This window comes from Vigna umbellata, chromosome 2 (genome assembly GCF_029865625.1).
Source record: "Vigna umbellata cultivar VRB3 chromosome 2, Vumbellata_1.0, whole genome shotgun sequence".
NCBI lineage: Eukaryota > Viridiplantae > Streptophyta > Magnoliopsida > Fabales > Fabaceae > Vigna > Vigna umbellata.
The window spans coordinates 40,344,237-40,362,519 of record NC_142166.1 but is presented as its reverse complement, the minus strand read 5'-3'; the positions used below and the strand labels follow the sequence as shown (position 1 = coordinate 40,362,519).

The 18,283-nt window shown below is 32.8% G+C and overlaps 3 protein-coding genes across 3 annotated transcripts; 1 reads left to right on the top strand and 2 right to left on the bottom strand.

The window, feature by feature from the left end:
- Nucleotides 1-1,225: 1,225 nt before the first annotated feature.
- On the bottom strand, nt 1,226-3,576 carry LOC124847821 (TRAM, LAG1 and CLN8 (TLC) lipid-sensing domain containing protein). Its single transcript, XM_047325394.2, has 3 exons — nt 3,183-3,576; nt 2,297-2,574; nt 1,226-1,863 (listed from the first exon to the last, which is right to left on the bottom strand). The coding sequence occupies exons 1-3, from the start codon at nt 3,430-3,432 to the stop codon at nt 1,546-1,548; spliced, it is 846 nt and encodes a 281-aa protein (XP_047181350.1). The 5' UTR covers nt 3,433-3,576; the 3' UTR covers nt 1,226-1,545.
- A 3,786-nt stretch (nt 3,577-7,362) lies between these two features.
- On the top strand, nt 7,363-13,643 carry LOC124847817 (proteasome subunit beta type-3-A-like). The gene is made up of 5 exons (XM_047325388.2): nt 7,363-7,743; nt 9,582-9,671; nt 10,399-10,483; nt 12,644-12,738; nt 13,330-13,643. The coding sequence occupies exons 1-5, from the start codon at nt 7,448-7,450 to the stop codon at nt 13,376-13,378; spliced, it is 615 nt and encodes a 204-aa protein (XP_047181344.1). The 5' UTR covers nt 7,363-7,447; the 3' UTR covers nt 13,379-13,643.
- Nucleotides 13,644-15,137: 1,494 nt separating this feature from the next.
- Nucleotides 15,138-17,424, bottom strand: LOC124847822 (small ribosomal subunit protein eS1-like). Its single transcript, XM_047325396.2, has 6 exons — nt 17,263-17,424; nt 17,072-17,177; nt 16,505-16,642; nt 16,225-16,410; nt 15,652-15,852; nt 15,138-15,421 (listed from the first exon to the last, which is right to left on the bottom strand). Exons 1-6 carry the CDS (start codon nt 17,319-17,321, stop codon nt 15,326-15,328), a joined length of 786 nt encoding a protein of 261 aa, XP_047181352.2. The 5' UTR covers nt 17,322-17,424; the 3' UTR covers nt 15,138-15,325.
- Nucleotides 17,425-18,283: the final 859 nt, after the last annotated feature.

Sequence of the window (18,283 nt, the reverse complement as noted above, 5' to 3'; positions counted from 1 at the left end):
CGATTTTTCTCATTCAAGCCATGTCAGCTTACCTTTCTAGCACTCTTGCTGCCTATATATAAATTTTAATCAAGATGGAGGTTGATTGTAATAAAATTATAAAATCATGTTTTATTTTAATTATTAGTATTACGGAGTTATATAATATTATTATTTTTGTTGTTAATGCTAGTTAGATTGAATTATTTAATCCCACTTCCCTCTGTAATTGTTTTCACCTTGAAAATGTTTTCTTTTTGTATGTCGTAGTTGTATTTATGTAAGGAACGAAACATTAATTGTCATTCTATGCTAAAAACAAAAGCACGCAACGGAATATTAAGTTGTTGCCTCTGCGGTAAAAACAAAGTATTTAAATTAAAAGAAATTGAAGTAAACATAGGTACATGATACAGACAGAAAGAATGATAGAAAAATAAAAGGCTAGGAGAAAGTACTCAAATTTGTTATGAAGTTACAATTTAAACGTGTTTATTTGTTTTTCTAATTAAATTATTTAAATTCGTACCGAATTTAGTCAATGAATCATTAAGTTTAAATTCAAATGTAATTCTTTTCAAACTTTATTCAATAATGATAATATTTTATTAAACTTCAATTACTTGACAAAATTAACTAAGTTTTTAGATTGTTCCCCCAAAATTTATGTTTTTATGAATTTATATATAACTATATCATGTATTTAGTTTCAACTTATTTGGCACTAGTACTGAATTATTACATCTTATTATTGTGATTTGCTAGTTTTTTTTTTTCTTTTTAAGGATGCGGAAACATTGAATTATTACTGTACTAAGGTTATGATGTTATGCATACACATTATTAATACAATTTTTAATATTTATTTTTATATTAGATATTTTTACTGGTTAAATCTGAGTAGAGTTTATGATATGATGATTGCTTTCAAAAAAGCTAAACACTACTTTTAAAAAGTAATGGTATGGTATTTATGCGTTTTAATACATTTAAGTTTTCAAAGTCTTAATGTGACATGTTATATTTTTTAAGAGAATTTATTTTGGTCATTTTAAACAAAAATGTTACTAAGCTAATCGAACTAGTCAAACGGTTGAAAATTTGAATGATCTTAAAGACAGGTAGCAGAAACAAATCATTTTAAAAACATAAACCATCGTATTAAACTTTTACAAAATTATATTTACGGATACGTCAATTATCATGTTAAGACTTTTAAAATTAAATGTACCAAAACACCAAAACAAACTGGACAAAAATAACATTAGGCCTTATACAAATTTTCAGAAAAAAAATAAATACTATGCTAAACTCGTGTGTCTAAATCTAAGGAGGGGATGATAAATGGCAACTTACCAGGATACATGGTTGATGCTTCCAAATAACTTTTAGAGGAAATTACAAATAATCTATTTGTGTTGTATTTAAAAAACTAAGAGGCTCAACATATTCATACTCAATCCTCTCCATGCCTGCTGCACCAATTCCCTCCGTCTTTTCACTTCAGCTGAAGATTAAAGATTGTTGTACATACACCAAAAAGAGCACTGTATTGTACTTTTTCTCTCATTCACGGTGGTCATGAAGATTTCGCTGCTGGGACTTCCTTTCTCTCTTAAAGGCTTTGAGAAGATCCATACCAAGACCAATGTTGAGCAAATTCATCCCAGCCATGCCCAACAGAGCCAGTGGTAGCTCTACACCCTTTTGAAATTTGTGAGCATCCTTCATGAGTTTGGCTGTGATGAGAATGTGAGGTACAGATCTTGCCACACAGAAGGTGACCCAATTCAGAAACCATTCTAACTTAACATGAATGCTCTTTGCATCCCGAATACCGGCCATTCGTCTCACTTTTCTCACATGCAGAAAGATGGAATGCAGCTGAGCCATACATCACAAATAAGTATTCCTTAGTTTGTACAGTCACCGGTGAGTAGTATGTATTCAGGGTTTAACAACACACACTCATACAAATGAGAAATTATAACATGATTTGAGGTGAGATAGTCTCGGTTCAAACAAATCTTTACATAATCATGTGTTACTAATTCTTACTTACTAAAACGCTCAACTATGTCTCATAAAAATTAATGGGGATCATGTGATTCACAACAATCTAACAATTTTTCTCATGGACACAGTGCTTTACCACTATCTAGCAATATCTTTCTACGAATATCACATACACACACAACTTAGGAAAGGGGGAAAACCTTAGTCCCAAAATTCTAGTCTTTTGAAGCAAAAAAAAAAAAACATTAGATATAAACAAGTACACACAAAAAGGAAGAGTTTCAAAGGAAATGTGGCTTACCTCACAGATAAGAGTGAGAATAAGGTAGTTGATGGTAACATTTCGATACAAAGCAAGAGTGAAGCAGATAAGGAGAACCAGATGATGCACAAGGATAGAGGGGATCCAACCATTATACAAGCGATAATGAAGCATATCCCACTGATCATACGCAAAGTAACCACATGAGAAGCTCAATGCTTCAAAAGCCCAAGGCCAAGTATGTTCAACCAACTGTGAGTGGTCAAACATTCCACTTGGCCCAGTACCTAACAACTCTCTGAACAAGATGAAGATCACTGCAAAAGAAAAGGCAATAACAGCCAGAACCCGATGAGAAGAGAAAGGGGAAAAGGTATTAAAAATCACAATATCTATACGGAATTCTCATCGATCCAACAGAAAGAATTTTAGCAAAGAACCACCCACAGAAATGCAGGAAAGTAGCTTAAGGTCTTGTTTGGTAAGAAAAATCGAAATAAGATAACTTCATAAACATAACTTAGGCTACGCATAACCTAAAATTCGCTTTCAGAAGAAACAAAAGTAATTTTTCTCCTATAAATGCTTCTACGGACAAACTCATTCAAACAAAGGAATTTTGGAGATTCACGGTCAATTAGAAAACTAGACTCGTAGAACGCTTGATTGATGGATATTATCGAAACACTCTCCCTCAACCGAGTTTCAATTCAAGCAAAGGTTTACTAAACCTGCTAAGGACTAAGCCGTAATTCATATAATTATTACTTCTCTTTTACAAAAGATAAGTTCAATATCCCTAGAACTCTGCTCTCTGGCTATGGAAATCGGGTGGCCCGAAAAGCATCGAAACAAAGTGATAATAAAAAAAGAGGCGAAGTTATAAGAGAATTAGAGAATTGGTGAAAATGAATAGAGAAATTACCTGAAGCGGAAGTGAAGAGAGAGTGGAGAAGAGAGACGGAAGTGTTAACGAAGAGAGGATCTTTATCTGCGGAGAAGAAGAATCGGATGATGCTATTAGATGTCTGATAGAAGATCGAACCCGCTATGACTGATAGAAGCTCCCACCGCTGATTCAACAAAATCTCAAAACAAACGGAGCCTAACCAGAGAAGTAGAGTCGCAAAGAAGAACTTCTCCACCGCATTCCGCTTTCCTCCATCCATTGCCATTGCTGCTTTTGCTTCTTCTTCTTATCGTTATTCCATCCAACCAAACAAGGCGCTACTTTTATTTGGTCCTCTTCCCTGATCTTCAGTCCTCTCAATCAACTGCAATAATAAATTTGTCATAATTGGTTGAATCCAAGGAATGGTATCGTACCTACTCAAATTTAATTTTACCACAATTCTCTTACATATTCTCACACCTAACTTTTAAATAATATCTCAATATGAATAATTATATATATTATTTAACAGATTATATCATTTCTTAAATATTTATTGCATATGCATGTACTTTATTATAAAAGAATTAAAAACTATTTCATAAAAACAAATTAAGATATTTTAATATTTCTTTTAAGTATATATATACTTCGAGATAGAAGAGTAAAATATTGCAACAACTAGTATGGTGAGAAAACACTTAAAAATATGTTTTTAAAAAGTGGACACAAAAATAATAAATAATAATTGTCTTTTAATTTCAAGAAATGTTTAAAGATAAAGTTTCAATTCACACATAACAAATGGTAGCAATTTTTTTTAAATGAATGGTAGTTGTCGATAATTTTATTAATATAATACGTGGGTGTATGTAAATGATGATTAACTTTATTTGTTTTATTTGCTACTTTTAAGTGAGTTTAAATTTTAATTTCTTTTTTTAGAATGATCCGTGAAATCTTTGCTCGTTTAACATTTAACCTAATCGTCTGAACTTTATAATGTGATTCAGTTTACAAAGAAAAGGGTAATTTGATAAACTAAAGAGAAATTATAAAACTAAATTCAAAGAGCAATATCTATATTAATATTTATTAACTATGGATCTACACCTTTCAACAGTTTGAAAATATATCCAACCCTCAAATAACAGTATGGCCTCTCGGTCTTGATTTTAGTACTTTCAAATGTATATAATGAAGTTGCAAATACTTATTACGTGAGGTTTTGAATTTCATTTAAAATGTTTATTTTATTACAATATAAATGTGGGAAAGTTATACCATGACTTGAATGAAAGAAAAGTCATATAAACTAAAGATAACTTTAGGTAATGGTAATTGTTCTCCCTTAACTAATCTCTGATGGCTTTTATGGACTTTTTCATTTTTTCTACAAGTGAAATGAGTCTCTTTTTACTCTCTTTTTGTACTTGTCCTCTCCATGAACGTGGTATGTCTACAAAAAATACTTTGATATTCAAATTAGTAGAGTGTGTCAAATAGTTGTCAATATAAATGTCATCCATTTATCTCGATGGATGAACTATTTATAAGATAATTATGGATTTATGGATTCTCACTTATATATGGTCTGGATGGATCATGACTCATTTATCTCACGAGTCAATTGTCTGATTCAGAAAGTGTAAAGTTAAAGAATAATATGTCTTTAGAGTGTATAAGGTCGGGTAGAAACAAGTCAACTTGTGACGGGGTAAAAATAATTGTTTTAGTTCTGTTGGAAGTTTCACATCGATTAGAGATAAGACAAAACTATAATATATAAGTGGGGTACAAACCTCATCTTCCAAGCCAATTTTGTGGGGTTGAGTTAGGTTTAAAAACACTTTTTAATATGGTATCAGAGTCATGGTTGGAGCCTATTCTAGCGAGATCTATGTGGACATTTTGTTCCACCCGTTGTCGAGCCACTATCGGACCACCCATTAATTTTATTCTCACGCTCGAGATGTCTATACCTCGGCATGAAGGAGGTGTGTTTGAAGCCCCACATCGACTAAAGATAAGGCTAAATTATAATATAAGTGAGGTGCAAATTACAAGTCGATTTTGTGGGATTGAGTTAGGCTTAAAACCATTTTCTAATAAGTTTCATGTTAAGAAGTATGTAATTATGTTTTATAGACTATGAACTATATACGAGTTGAATTTGTTACAATTTGAGTGAAGTGTGTATCTTAATGAGTGAATATTTGCCTATTGATGAATATAATGGTGTATGCTTGTGAAATGATGCTTGATTGAATATGTGATGCTATTGTTTTGGAGTTCTAGGTAGTATAAATTTGTTATAGAGTTAAAAGTAGTGAAAATGGAGTGTTGTTGGGATAGTTTTGGTCTAAATTAAGGTTTTGGTAGGTGAATTTTCTACAAGAGTGATTTTTGAACTATAATTGATGTTGGGAAGCTGTTTTAGATAATTATTTAGGACTTTAATAAACCATAAATGTGATGTTGGGTTGGTAATTAGCTAATAGGTTTAGTTTAGGTTATTTTCGATCCATTTTAAGGGTTTTAATAGATGAAAATCTAAAGGAGTAAGTTTGTAATAAAATTGAAGGTTTGAGGTCTATTTTTGAGTCAATTGTGACTTGCTTAGACCCTTAGTTTACTAAAATTTGGTTCATAATGTGTCAAATTGGTTATAGGTGTTTTTAAGTGGTTGAGTTGATCTAAGGTATCTTCTTTTTTTACCAAATGAGCAAAGAGGTAATGAATTTGATCAATAAACATGTTTTTGCATCAATTATAGTGTCAAGGAAGTAAATTTTGTCATTTGGATAGCTTCAAGGTGCATTTAAATCAGAACAACAACTTATTGTCATCTGGTATGGCGTTGAACGTTCCATTTTGGCGTTGAGCGATGTTTTTATGGGTTTTGGGCGTTGGACAAGTATAAGGTCATTAGGCATGTTAATGGTGAGGGATGATTGTATGTTTCATAGGTGGGCGAGAGTTCTCACTGCGCTTGAGAACTCTCTGTTTGCGTTCTCGTTGGGTGTCTAGCGTTGAGCGCCATGATTCTATCACTAGGCGCCTTGTATGCATGTTAGGATTTTGCTTTCTTCTCTTTTATTTTTTATGGATGAAAGATGTACTAATACTTTAAAGCTTGTTTAGTAATATATATTGAATTATATGATGGTTTATGCATGAGGTTATGTATATGGTTAAGTATGGTTTGAAAAGAGTTCTAAGGGGAAAGTCTTCATGGTTGTTTCAAGCAGTGTATGTATTATTGTAGGAGCTCAGTCTTGGGGTTATCCTGATACCCTAATGGTCATCTATTCTCAAGCAGAGAGGGGTGAGACATATAATAAGAGTAGAAAGAGATCCTAGTCTAAGGGCTTTACCTTGACCTAAGGCGTTTAACGGACTAACTTTGTGTATGATAGACTGAAACTTATTGGCAATTGTTTTGCAGAGGAGTAGAGGCCACCATAAGTGCATAAATCGCCATAGTTCGACAATAATACATGTATCTAGATGTTATAATATGTTTATGCGTTGTGCTTAGTTTGAAAGTGAAAATATTATATGTTATTTTTTGAATTCCATGTTTTATTCTATTGATATTAGCTTATCTTTTTTGTGTTATTTGTTTACTTGTGTTTATTATATAATTTTGAAATGATCACTTGATGAGTCTCTCAGAAAAGAAACACTGGGCCATAAAGTGCAAATGACAATTTGCCTAGTGTAGTTAGTGTTCTTTTTGGGTTATAATGTAAGAAATTTTGTACAAATAAATAGATAGTTTTTAGAATAAAGTTATATATAAACTTGACTTATAATTATGTTTTGGATAACTGTAAACACATTTTTATATATTATTGAACGTATATATTTTTTTAGCAGTGTTTAAACTATTTAAATAAGAAGTTTTATATATAATATAAACTTGATTATAAAATATATATGTTTACATTCTTTAAATTGTACACAAGCAAATGTATCGATTATATTTAATTAAAATAAATTCATGATATATATATATATATATATATATATATATATATATATATATTATTTTAAATAGATGCTAAAATGATAGAATCATACTTAGAAGATTAGAAATTATGAGACAATGTTGTGCATAACGAAGAATCCTATAAATTAGTCCTCAATATTAATAAATTATATTAGGGTATGGATATAATTTATATATTTATTAAATTTAGCACCACGTTAGGGCTTAGTTCCAAACACTACAGATTTTAGCAAATACCCGTGTATGTCACGAAATCAGAAAATTGGTTGATCAGCAGCGAAAGATGTCGATCTTCGAGTACAATGGGAGTGCCCTAGTGGCCATGGTGGGGAAGAACTGCTTCGCCATTGCCAGCGATCGGAGACTCGGGGTTCAGCTCCAGACTATCGCCACCGATTTCCAGAGGATTTCCAAGATCCACGACAAGCTTTTCATCGGTCTCTCGGGCCTCGCCACCGACGCTCAGACGCTCTACCAGCGCCTCGTTTTCCGCCACAAATTGTATCAGCTGCGTGAAGAGAGGGATATGAAGCCCGAAACCTTCGCTAGCCTAGTCTCTGCTATTCTCTACGAGAAAAGGTGTGTCTCTCCGTCTTAATTCTATCAATTATTCTTAGGATTAGGGTACTTTTGCACTTTTATCAATAACGGTGCCTCTTTGCTTTATCTGAGAATGAAAAAAATAAAAAATCGCATGATAAATAAAGACGCTGTTACCAAACACGGTGAGTTCTGAATCCTTCCATTCCATTATTGTAACGGTGTAGTAGCTCCAGACTGTGTTCTAGGCCTCGTGGTCAACCGCAGGATGCCGTGCTCGGTCGTCTGTTTAACTGAAATCTTTTGTTTGCTTTTAAATGTTAAATTTGCATAGTCGATTTGTAGGTAAATTCTGTTTTGGTGGCGTTATCCAGATGTTTTGTTTATATATTGAACGCCGTAGCTGTGTATTTTATTTTGGAATTGACTTTGTTGGATGTTCAAGTTCTTATTCTAAAACTTGATGGTGTAACTCTATCTTTCATAAAAGGAACGAATATATAAGGTTGGGGTTAAGGGAGAGAAGATGGGAAATAGATTTAGTATTGTTAAGGTAATTCTCGGGGGAGGAAGGGAGACTTGGTATTATTGAAAGAATTATGTTCTCATCAGCAGAACATAATAGTGATGCTGCTGCTATGAATATGAGATACAGAAACAAAAATTATGTCTAAACATATTCCTACCTCAGCATGTCTCCTGTCAACAAACTGAAAGTTGCATCGCTAAAGGTGTAATATCTTGTACGAATATGCTACTTCAAGTGTTTGACTGATGGTGTATATTCAAATTGACTCGGAATATTTTCTAACTGAACATGCAGAGTAATATAAGACTCTTGTATTTGTGAACATAAAATTGTTGTAACTCAATAAAACATTTGTGGAACTGCTCTAGTTTTGTCCATGGCCATGCAATCTAAATGTGTTTCATTTTCCTTCTTTTGGTGTGGGAATGTGTTAATGAATATTATTAGAAGTCTCACATCGACTAGAAATATGGTCAATTTAAAGTATATATGTAGATGCAGACATCATTTTACAAGTTGGTTTTGTGGGGTTGATTTAGGCTTAAAGTCCACTTCTTTACATACTATACGAGCTATGAGTTAGAGTTTATTCTAGTGAGATTTGTGTTTATTTGGCATATCATTCCACCTACTATCGGCCGCTATTAGGCCACCACTAATGTCTAGTCTTACGCTAGAGATATATACCTCGACAGAGGGGATTGTATTAGAAGTCTCACATCGACTAGTGATAAAGTCAATTTAGAGTATATAAGTGAGTGAAAATCTCAACTTATAAGCCGGTTAAGCCGGTTTTGTTGGATTAAGCTTAAAGTTTACTTTTTAACATAATATCAAAGTCATGGTTTAGAGTCTATCATAGTGAAATTTGTTGTTTATTGGACATATTATTCTACCAGATATCAAGTCGTTATCGGACCATTCATTAATGTCTAGTCTCATGCATGAGATGTATATACCTCGGTGTGAGGGGTATATTGGAAGTTCCACGTTGACTAGAGTTAAGGCCAATTTAGAGTGTATATATGGGTGCAAACTTCATCTTACAAGTCAGATTTGTAAGGTTGAGTTAGGTTTAAAGTCTATTTCTTGACAAACATGATGTTTAGATAGGATGAAGATCCCGTTTTCTATACTTTAAATAACTATCAACTGACTGACTATGGAAAAAAAAGGAAGAGACGTATTTTGTGAAGCAAATGAATTCTCCATTATTTCAATGAAGTGGATGTGTTTGTGGAATATTTGTGCACAATTTAAATCATATGCATAATTCTATTTTATGTTTGTGGAAGTTGTCAGCTCACTTGATTACTGTAAAAGCAAAATATGTTCTTTTGCATTTCAGGTTTGGTCCATACTTTTGCCAACCTGTAATTGCTGGACTAGGAGATGAAGATAAACCTTTCATTTGCACCATGGATGCGATTGGAGCAAAGTAAGTTGAAGTCTTGTATAATCTATGCCCTTATTTACGGTTGAGTGTTGAGCAAGGTTAGTGTTTTAATGACATGCATATGATATATACACATTTCTTCTGAGTCATAATTCTATAATACATTTCACATATTATCATGCATTTATATGGAGACTGGTGAATAACAGCATCTGCAAATCTGAATAATTTTGCTGAACTATTTTTGCTTAGTCATTTCTAGCTATTTTTGCTACTCTAGAATCAGATATCAGAGGAAGTTTCTGAATGTTTTCGTCTTTTTAAATTTTTATGACTTAATAATCATTTCTGTTGAGAGAAACAAAGTGGCACAACTGTCATAGTCAGACGTTGGTTTCTGCAGCTAAATACTTAGTGTGCTGGACATTTTAGTTTTTTTCAAACTACCAATTTGTTGGAAAAAAATGTTTCTAAATTTTATTGATATTTAAGGTACCCCTTCCATGTGCCCTGAAGTGTTGTTGAATGAACTCTATGCACATAACTTTGACAGTGAAGCAATAAATAACTGATTTTATTTTCTCAATTGGATGCACACCGCACTAAGTATTCTTTAATCTATTTTTCTTTTGTAGATTTCTTCTATTTTGAAAATCTAAGCAACTTTTTCCCTTTCGTTATTAGAACAATCTTTTTATTTTTCATTGAAGCCATATGTTTGTGATGTTAATGGGTAATAACATTTTTTTATGCTTTTTTGCTTTGACAGGGAACTTGCAAAAGATTTTGTTGTAGCCGGTACTGCATCTGAGTCTCTTTATGGGGCTTGCGAGTCAATGTTTAAGCCTGACATGGTTTGTCTCTATATTTAATTTGTTGCTTTTGACATCACTCTTTTTTTTTTTTTTTTTTTTATAAAATTTGAAATTCTTGCAGTCATGTCTGTACTTGTGTTTTAATACTAAATTATGAAATAAGTATATGCAAATGGACATGTTCACGTATTGCTGAATCTTAATCGGAATAGCTGCTTGCATATATTCAGAAGATCATTTATGTACAATAGATGGGATCACATGATGTATCTCCTGGGAGCCAACGATAGCCTAGAAATTGGAAGAATTTAATTATCCTATTTTTATCCATATCTAGAAAAATTGAAATAAGTTAGCTTTCTTTCTTTTTTATTTATCTTTTGGAAGTAGTTAGTTATCCGTTTTTATCTTCATCTATGAATGTATATGTTACGTTTCCGGGTAAGAAACGTAATGAATCACGATCACAGTAGGTAGAAAAGATAAAGAAAGAATGAATTTCTCTTGTTAATGGTAATAGAATTTTGTAAACAAAGGATAGTTGGAAGCATAACTTCCCTTACAAAACAAGGATCATTGGGAGCATAATCTCCCTCACACGATGTAGTCGCCTATCAACAAACTCAATAATCAAAAACCTAACCCTAACAATAGCATCTAGCTTTATTTATATTAAATATTTCCCTAGAATATAGCTCTATTTACTATAATTATCTTATACTGAATATTTCCCTAGAATATAGCTCTATTTACTATAATTATCTTATATTGAATATTTCTCTAGGATATAGCTCTATTTACTATAATTATTACCAAATATTTCCCGCCCATGCTAATTGCTACAACAGTTAGGATAGTAACTCTTCAATCGATCGGCTCCAATTCTTCACCTCTTTCCACCGTTCGGCTCGAGCCCTCGCCGCCTTCAGCTGTTAGGCTCGATTCCTCACTTCCTTCCATCGTTCGGCTTGACCTCTCCCGCCTTCCACCGTTCGGTGCCTTTCTTCTTCTCCCTCACCGCCTTCCACCGTTCAGCTTGACCTCTCCCCGCCTTCCACCGTTCGGTGCCCTTCTTCTCTCATATACTTTCTTCTTCTCTCGTATACCTTCCAACCCCTAACAACATCTATTACCTTATACCCTATCGGTATATGTGTATGAATATAGATACATTTGCATGTATATTACTGCTGCCTTTAGGAAAACAGGAGAGTAACCTCTATGTGTTGGGAGTTGGCAGAACTTAAGGAGATTGGGTATTCTGGTTTTTATTAGAATAATCAGGAAGGAGTATTTTAGTAATCCATCTTTTAAAGATGAACTCCTTTGGGAGGGCAGTGTCGTTGTATACAAAGAACTCCATTAGGAGTCTGTTCTTGGTACTTTTATCCTTTTATCTCATAAAATAATAAACATTTTATATTCTTACTTTACATTAATTGGTAGATATTTAATCTGATACCAATAGGTAGGTACTTGGAAACCCACCTTCAAAAGCTAGATATTAAGGGAAGAAAGCCGAACAGTTAAATACTTCACTGAGTATCTCACTTTTTGAAGTGGGATTTAGCCATTCCATAATACATAAGTCGTTATAAAAACTGTTTAAGTATCATTGCTGTTCTTCTACCACAGAGCTTGTTACGTGTGCCTATCATATGCTGGCTCGAATTAGAAATAGATGTGATGTATTGGAATTGCTTAAGTGATAAGACTTGTATTTGGAACACTGCTTTATAATAAAATATTTTGTCGATAGTAACACTAGGAAACTCCAGTTTTCATTTCCAGCGAAGACATCTCACACTACACACAAATCAGCAAGTCATTTATTTTCATTTTTTAATGTTGGTATTACAAATGGGGTACGTACAAATAAGAAAGTGTTATTTCAAGTGCATGTCTACTTGATGTTGAAGGTTCTTTTAATACAGATTATAACAACTGCAAAATGCAAATCAGGTGTAATATGCCTAAATGTTGGGCAAAACTGTTGTATGAAATAAGATGTTCTGCAAACTAAAGTTGCTACGAATAGAGGCTCAAGTTTTCAGTTGATTTCCCATGTTCTCACGGGTTATCAAACTTATCATGCTTATGATATATTCTTGAAACTTCAAAGATGTTAAACTTTTTTTTCATGATCTTTGACGAGAAGAAGATTATTCATGTTCCCTCGGTTTCTTAATTGTGACTCAGGAACCAGAGGAATTGTTCGAGACTATCTCCCAAGCGCTACAATCATCTGTCGATCGAGATTGTTTAAGTGGCTGGGGTGGACATGTTTATGTTGTGTAAGTTTGTGATTTCTCCATTTTTCATCATAGTTTACCACAAGTTTTTGGCATACTGCTGTTACCATTTTGGAAGGCACTAAGCATCCATACTTTATACTAGTTGATGATACTTTTGCCATATTCTAGACAAAACAGTAATAGCATAATGAAATCAAATCCTGATCTACTTCCAAAGATGGTGTTTTGGTACATGTTACTCTTTAAATTTCTGTGGGTCACGATTAATTTTCCTTGTTATGATAGAACAGACACAGTTAAATATTTTAGGTTTAGGTGAAACGAGAGTCACTGCGGTACCACGTGGATGACATAGCAATGCCGACAATATACACATGATAAGTGATTGATAAAGCAGCCCCGGAGGGGAGGGGGTAGGATGAAATCGGATTCCTGTAATGATTTGAAAGAAAACCTTGTAGCCTTTTCTCCATTATCATTTATTTTTCTTTGAGTCATTTTTTTTTAAAATTTTCTTCTCCTAAACTAGGACATTTGCATTTAGATGTTTATTCTAAATTTAATTTTCGTTAAGACGTTCGTATATTGTAATTTTTATGGCTCACTAGTCTTTTGGTTTATTTATTGCAGCACCCCAACCGAAGTAAAGGAGACGATATTGAAAGGAAGAATGGATTAACTTTTAAGAGTGCTTGTTTAGAGACGTACTACTTTCCGAGGTTCCCGAGCGTGAAAGGGGAACTTTATTGGATAGACGTTCAATCCCATTTCAAATGGAAAAACAAACATGCTTATAAGTCAACCAAGTCACCCATTTCTTATTATTTTGTAACTTAGCTTGAGTTTAAATGATGATCGTTTACCATCAATTGTGCAGGATACCTTGTGATTGTGGCATTTAACCACATGCACCTTGAAAAGTACTTCGCACAGTTTTTAGTCCAGCGTTTAGATTCTCAGTGAAAAGTCACACTATTCGAGTCAGTCTTGTGCGAATTAAGTTATAATTTTTGGCAAAATTACCTTCTCTTTCAAAGGAAAGAAAACAACTGAGATTTTTTTTTCTCTCAATCAAACATATCTAGAGCTAGAAGGACCGGCTGCAAACTAGGTATTATAATAGACCAGACTTTGCGCCTATTTTCATTGTTCTTGGTCTAGGGCTAAGTGTATATGCTAAATAAGTGAAGCATTAGTTAAACACCAGGTTTGATGAATCGTGTGAAAAGCAATAGAAGCTTATCAAAGAAAATTATGTTATTTGTATTACATTATTTACAATTATGGTTTTACGTTAACTTAAATCTATTCGCCAAAAAAATAAAGCTTATTACTACATTTTTTTAGTAGGATTAGTTGTCTTCTAAAGTGGTAAGGATTGGACCTATTTTTATTCTTAATGAAATAGGAAGATATGATACTATTAGAAATGAATTACGAGATGAATTTTTATCCTTGAACTTTTATCCTTGTTGGACAAAAATACCAGAAAATGTAAAATAAAAGGCAAAACTTAAATCATAATGTTGCCCATTACCATAGAAAATTAAGATTTCTCACCGTTCTGCACGAGCCTTACCTTATGTGATCTTGTGCATCAGCTGGCACGTTATGATATTATTCGAAGATAAAAAAAACGACTTAAGTAACTTCACAAACTTCACACTGATCACACCACAAACGAGTTAAACAACTACACTGCAATCAGCTTGTTGAGGTTCTTAAATATATAAATGTCATGTAGAAAAATAAATGGCATCTAAATATGATGAAAATATATTTTGGCATTTTGTTTACATTTTTACTTTAAAAATTACCGTGTTGCTTTTTTATTGATTTTTTTTTTACAAAAATAAACAGAAAAAAACAAGTAATATTTTCACTATATAATAATAACATATATAAAATTAGTATGCTTAAATCTGAAATTAGATTTCTAAAGTAATTAATAGTAAAAAAAACTAAATACTAAAAACAGTCAGCTGTAACGTGAGAAATTGAAACATTTAAATCTAAAAAAAAAACTACGGTTAACCTCAAGGCCTTTCATGAAACAATAGCACTCACAAAATGACAACGTTATAATAAATCTTAACTATCTATTAAAAAATGTTAACAACCTCCACAACGTAAACAAAATGTATTAAACATCACAAAAATTCGTACATTTTAGTTTTATTTAACGTAATACATTTTAATTATGATTTTATAAAATTTAATTGATATTGTTAACAAATATATCAACACTTTTCTTTTAAATCGAGGTCCTAAACAGCCGTGAGTTTGATTAGTATAACAGTTCTAACAAAAATGGGTTGTCTGTGAATAAGATTCATTAAGCCCAATTGAATCCGATGCAAAAGAAATAAAATGCCGCAAGCTCTCATTAGGTGCAAGAAATGGAGCAATTACTGGTCAGTAGAAGCTTAATTCTGATATGCAACATAAATACATCTTCATAAATAGTATTCAAAGATTGTACCAGTTATTTATTGGAGATGACAGCAAAAAACTAATAAGCCAACAAGAAATTTTGGCCTAAAAAACAAATGTAGTTTCTAAATGTCAACAAAACTGAATTAGAAGCAATATCAGTTCCAAATCACAAAATTGCATTATGAGTCAATCAAGCTCCAACCACTTCAGTGGCTCCCTCAACCACTGTTTCGTCAACAGGCCTATCCATTTTTGTACCAATATCTTCTGAGTAATCTCCATGAATCTAAAAGGATTGCAAGCAAAAAGTGTTAGTAAAATAATGGAGGGAAAAATGAATCCTCAGCGTATACAAAAACTTCGGTTCAAACCAGCAACAATACACTCAATGATGCAATGATGGATCCCGCAATGATTGACTATTTTCTTTCAGGTACAAGAATCATTATCTCATTGAAACATTCATTGACATATAAGAACAGAGGAGTATGAAATTTTTTAATGAAAAGGGCGTACCTCCATCAGTTTCCCTAGATCAAACTTCGGAGCTTTCAGGATTTTGACTTTACGAATGAACACATTCTGTAGAGGATAGACACTGGAAGTTGCCTTCTCAATCTCTTTTCCAATCATCTCAGGGATGAACTTGCGGACCAGTTCTTTCAAATCGCAGGATGTTGCTTGGTTGATCATTATCTCCCTCATCTTCCTTCGAATCTGAAAAATAAAGTTGTGTCTTATGCAATTAAATATCAAAATCACCCTCCAATTGAAAAAATAGAGAAAACATGTAATGATATAAGATAACAAGAGGCTAAACCCATTCTCCAATTCTCAAGACCAGAAAGAGAATCTCGTAACTGCAACATTATAACAAACAGGTAATGATATAACTTAAGCTCACATCCTTCAAATTTCTGATATTCTCTTAGGTCCTTTCGATATTGAGAGAGATTCAATTAAAAAGCATGTTCAAACAAGTTAACCCAATGAAGGCTGGACTATATTCCGATCTCGTTATATTTGAAAAACAGATTGAAAAGAAACCAACATTGCATATCAGAAGCAAGAAAGTGGATGTGATTATACCTGTCTAACTTGGCTGGATTGTGCATAACAGGTCCTCTTCACCTGGTTACTTCGCCTCTTAGTAAACCCAATGCAGAACATCCTCAAAGTATAATTATCAGTGGTCTTCACATCGACATGAGCCTCAATTAAAGTTTGCCATTTTCGCACCAATGACCTCAACTTGTCGTTTGTGAAATCCATTCCCTACATTTACAGGGATACAATCTTACCTATGATTAACATCATGCAAGTCAATTACAGTGACCAAAAGAAGGTTCAGCAACTATCATATTCATACCCAGAAGTTCGTCAGAACATTTTTCCCTTGAACATCCTCAGCCCTCAAACGAATCTTCTTGAACGCATGGTCCTCGTCACCTTGAAGATCAGCCAGCGAGACCTCAAACACTCGATGTTTGAGTCCATCCGAAGCAATCTGTAGTTTAAAATATCCATCGTGTCACCATCTATATAAGCCTACATCAAGCTCAGTAATTTAAATTGCACGTAACCTTAATCATTCGTAGCAAAATTTATTATAAACGTTTGTAACCGGAGTTTTAAGTGTCGAGCGATGCCGTTTTGGTTCTTAAATATATATTACTATTATCAACATTATTTCATCTAAATCCCTAAATTAATCAATGTCGTTTTGGTTCTTAAACATATATTACTATTATAATTTAAATCACACGTTGCATGTGACCTGCTGGATTAACTTGAATAAAAAATTCCACTTTTTAGGGTTTTTTTTTTTTATTAGTTTCGCGGATCCATACACAAAATTTTAGTATACGATAGTGAGAACAGATGAAGATAAGCGAATGATGATTGAAACGTATATGCAAAAAGAAAAGTGTTATACCTTGGTGCCCTGAGTGCGAGTGACGAGAGTCTTGCCAACATTCTTGACCTGAAACACAGAAGGAGCCTTGATGTCGTACCAATCCTTCTTGGTAAAAGGATCAGCGCTGAAGAAAAAGGCAAAACGAGAGTTACAGAAAAAAGAAACAAGAAAAAGGTGAAAGTTAAGAGGTGAAGGTAATGTGCACTAACGCCTTCTTCTTGCCACCCTTTTTCCCTTTCGATATCCTCTTGTTCTTTCCCACTGCCATTACGTCTTTGCTTCCTCTCACCAAATCAAATAGGTTTTCAGAATATGAACATGGAAAAACTATGTATATATATCATCTTTTTTTTTGGTGCACCAGATACTTATCAGTTCAAAACAGGAATTTAAGGAAAAGTGTTGAACGCTTTACACGGAGTTATTATCACTTATATTTTTCTTCAATATAATTATCATTAAACCAACAAATCATTTATATTTTTTTTTTGTTGTGGTTAAATATTTCTTTTACATTTTCAATAAATTATTTTTCTCTTAAAAGAATATGTTTCTTTTTATTCAAAGAATTAAATCTGTTGCCGTTTTTTGTATTTCAAAAAATAATTCCCGTATGATTCATTATATACACAATAGTTAACTAAAGATTTTCGTTATATAATGCACTCCGTATTTAAAATTTGGGAATAGCAAAAGAAATAACAAACACAACGTAAGTCCTTTATTATGCTATTAAATACAGGGTAAACAACAGGCTTTCGGTTAAGGTTATATAGGACAACTATTTAATACTTAGGTTGGAGTAAAATGTTTATTAAAAAAAGCTAAACTTTTATATTTATAAAGAAAAATAATAGTTAAAAATAGTAAAGGATCATATTAGAGTAAAAAAAATTAAGTGTCAAAATATCAATTTCAATTTTAAAAAGTTGTTTTGTCTTTATCATGGCATGTAGAGTGTCCTCGACGTAATTACTATTTGTATATTAGTGTAAGTTCATAAACGTATGTGAAAGCATGTTAAATATTAGTGTTCAACTGCGTGTTAAAGAATGAGATTTGATATCTAGAATGCATCAACATCGTTCTTAGACCTTAGTTAGAGGTATTAGTCTCAATTATGAATCTTTTTAATGTGAACTTTGTTTGATGTTTTGTACATTTAGATTCTATTGAAGGAGGTGCTCTTTTTTCAAAAGGAAAAAAGAATAGGGCGTTATGGTTGATGAA

Bases quoted from the DNA above. Each gene is read 5' to 3' on its own strand.
- LOC124847817 (XM_047325388.2), top strand. From the start codon at position 7,448: ATGTCGATCTTCGAGTACAATGGGAGTGCCCTAGTGGCCATGGTGGGG. The intron at 9,672-10,398 runs GTAAGTTGAAGT...TTGCTTTGACAG, and splicing joins ATGGATGCGATTGGAGCAAA to GGAACTTGCAAAAGATTTTG. The intron at 10,484-12,643 runs GTTTGTCTCTAT...ATTGTGACTCAG, and splicing joins CAATGTTTAAGCCTGACATG to GAACCAGAGGAATTGTTCGA.
- LOC124847822 (XM_047325396.2), bottom strand. From the start codon at position 17,321: ATGGCAGTGGGAAAGAACAAGAGGATATCGAAAGGGAAAAAGGGTGGC. The intron at 16,643-17,071 runs GTATAACACTTT...TTTAAACTACAG, and splicing joins CTCGCACTCAGGGCACCAAG to ATTGCTTCGGATGGACTCAA. The intron at 15,422-15,651 runs GTACGCCCTTTT...CAATCCTTTTAG, and splicing joins ATCTAGGGAAACTGATGGAG to ATTCATGGAGATTACTCAGA.
- LOC124847821 (XM_047325394.2), bottom strand. From the start codon at position 3,432: ATGGCAATGGATGGAGGAAAGCGGAATGCGGTGGAGAAGTTCTTCTTT. The intron at 2,575-3,182 runs GTAATTTCTCTA...TTTCTTTTGCAG, and splicing joins TCTCTTCACTTCCGCTTCAG to TGATCTTCATCTTGTTCAGA. The intron at 1,864-2,296 runs GTAAGCCACATT...TGTATGGCTCAG, and splicing joins TTCTCACTCTTATCTGTGAG to CTGCATTCCATCTTTCTGCA.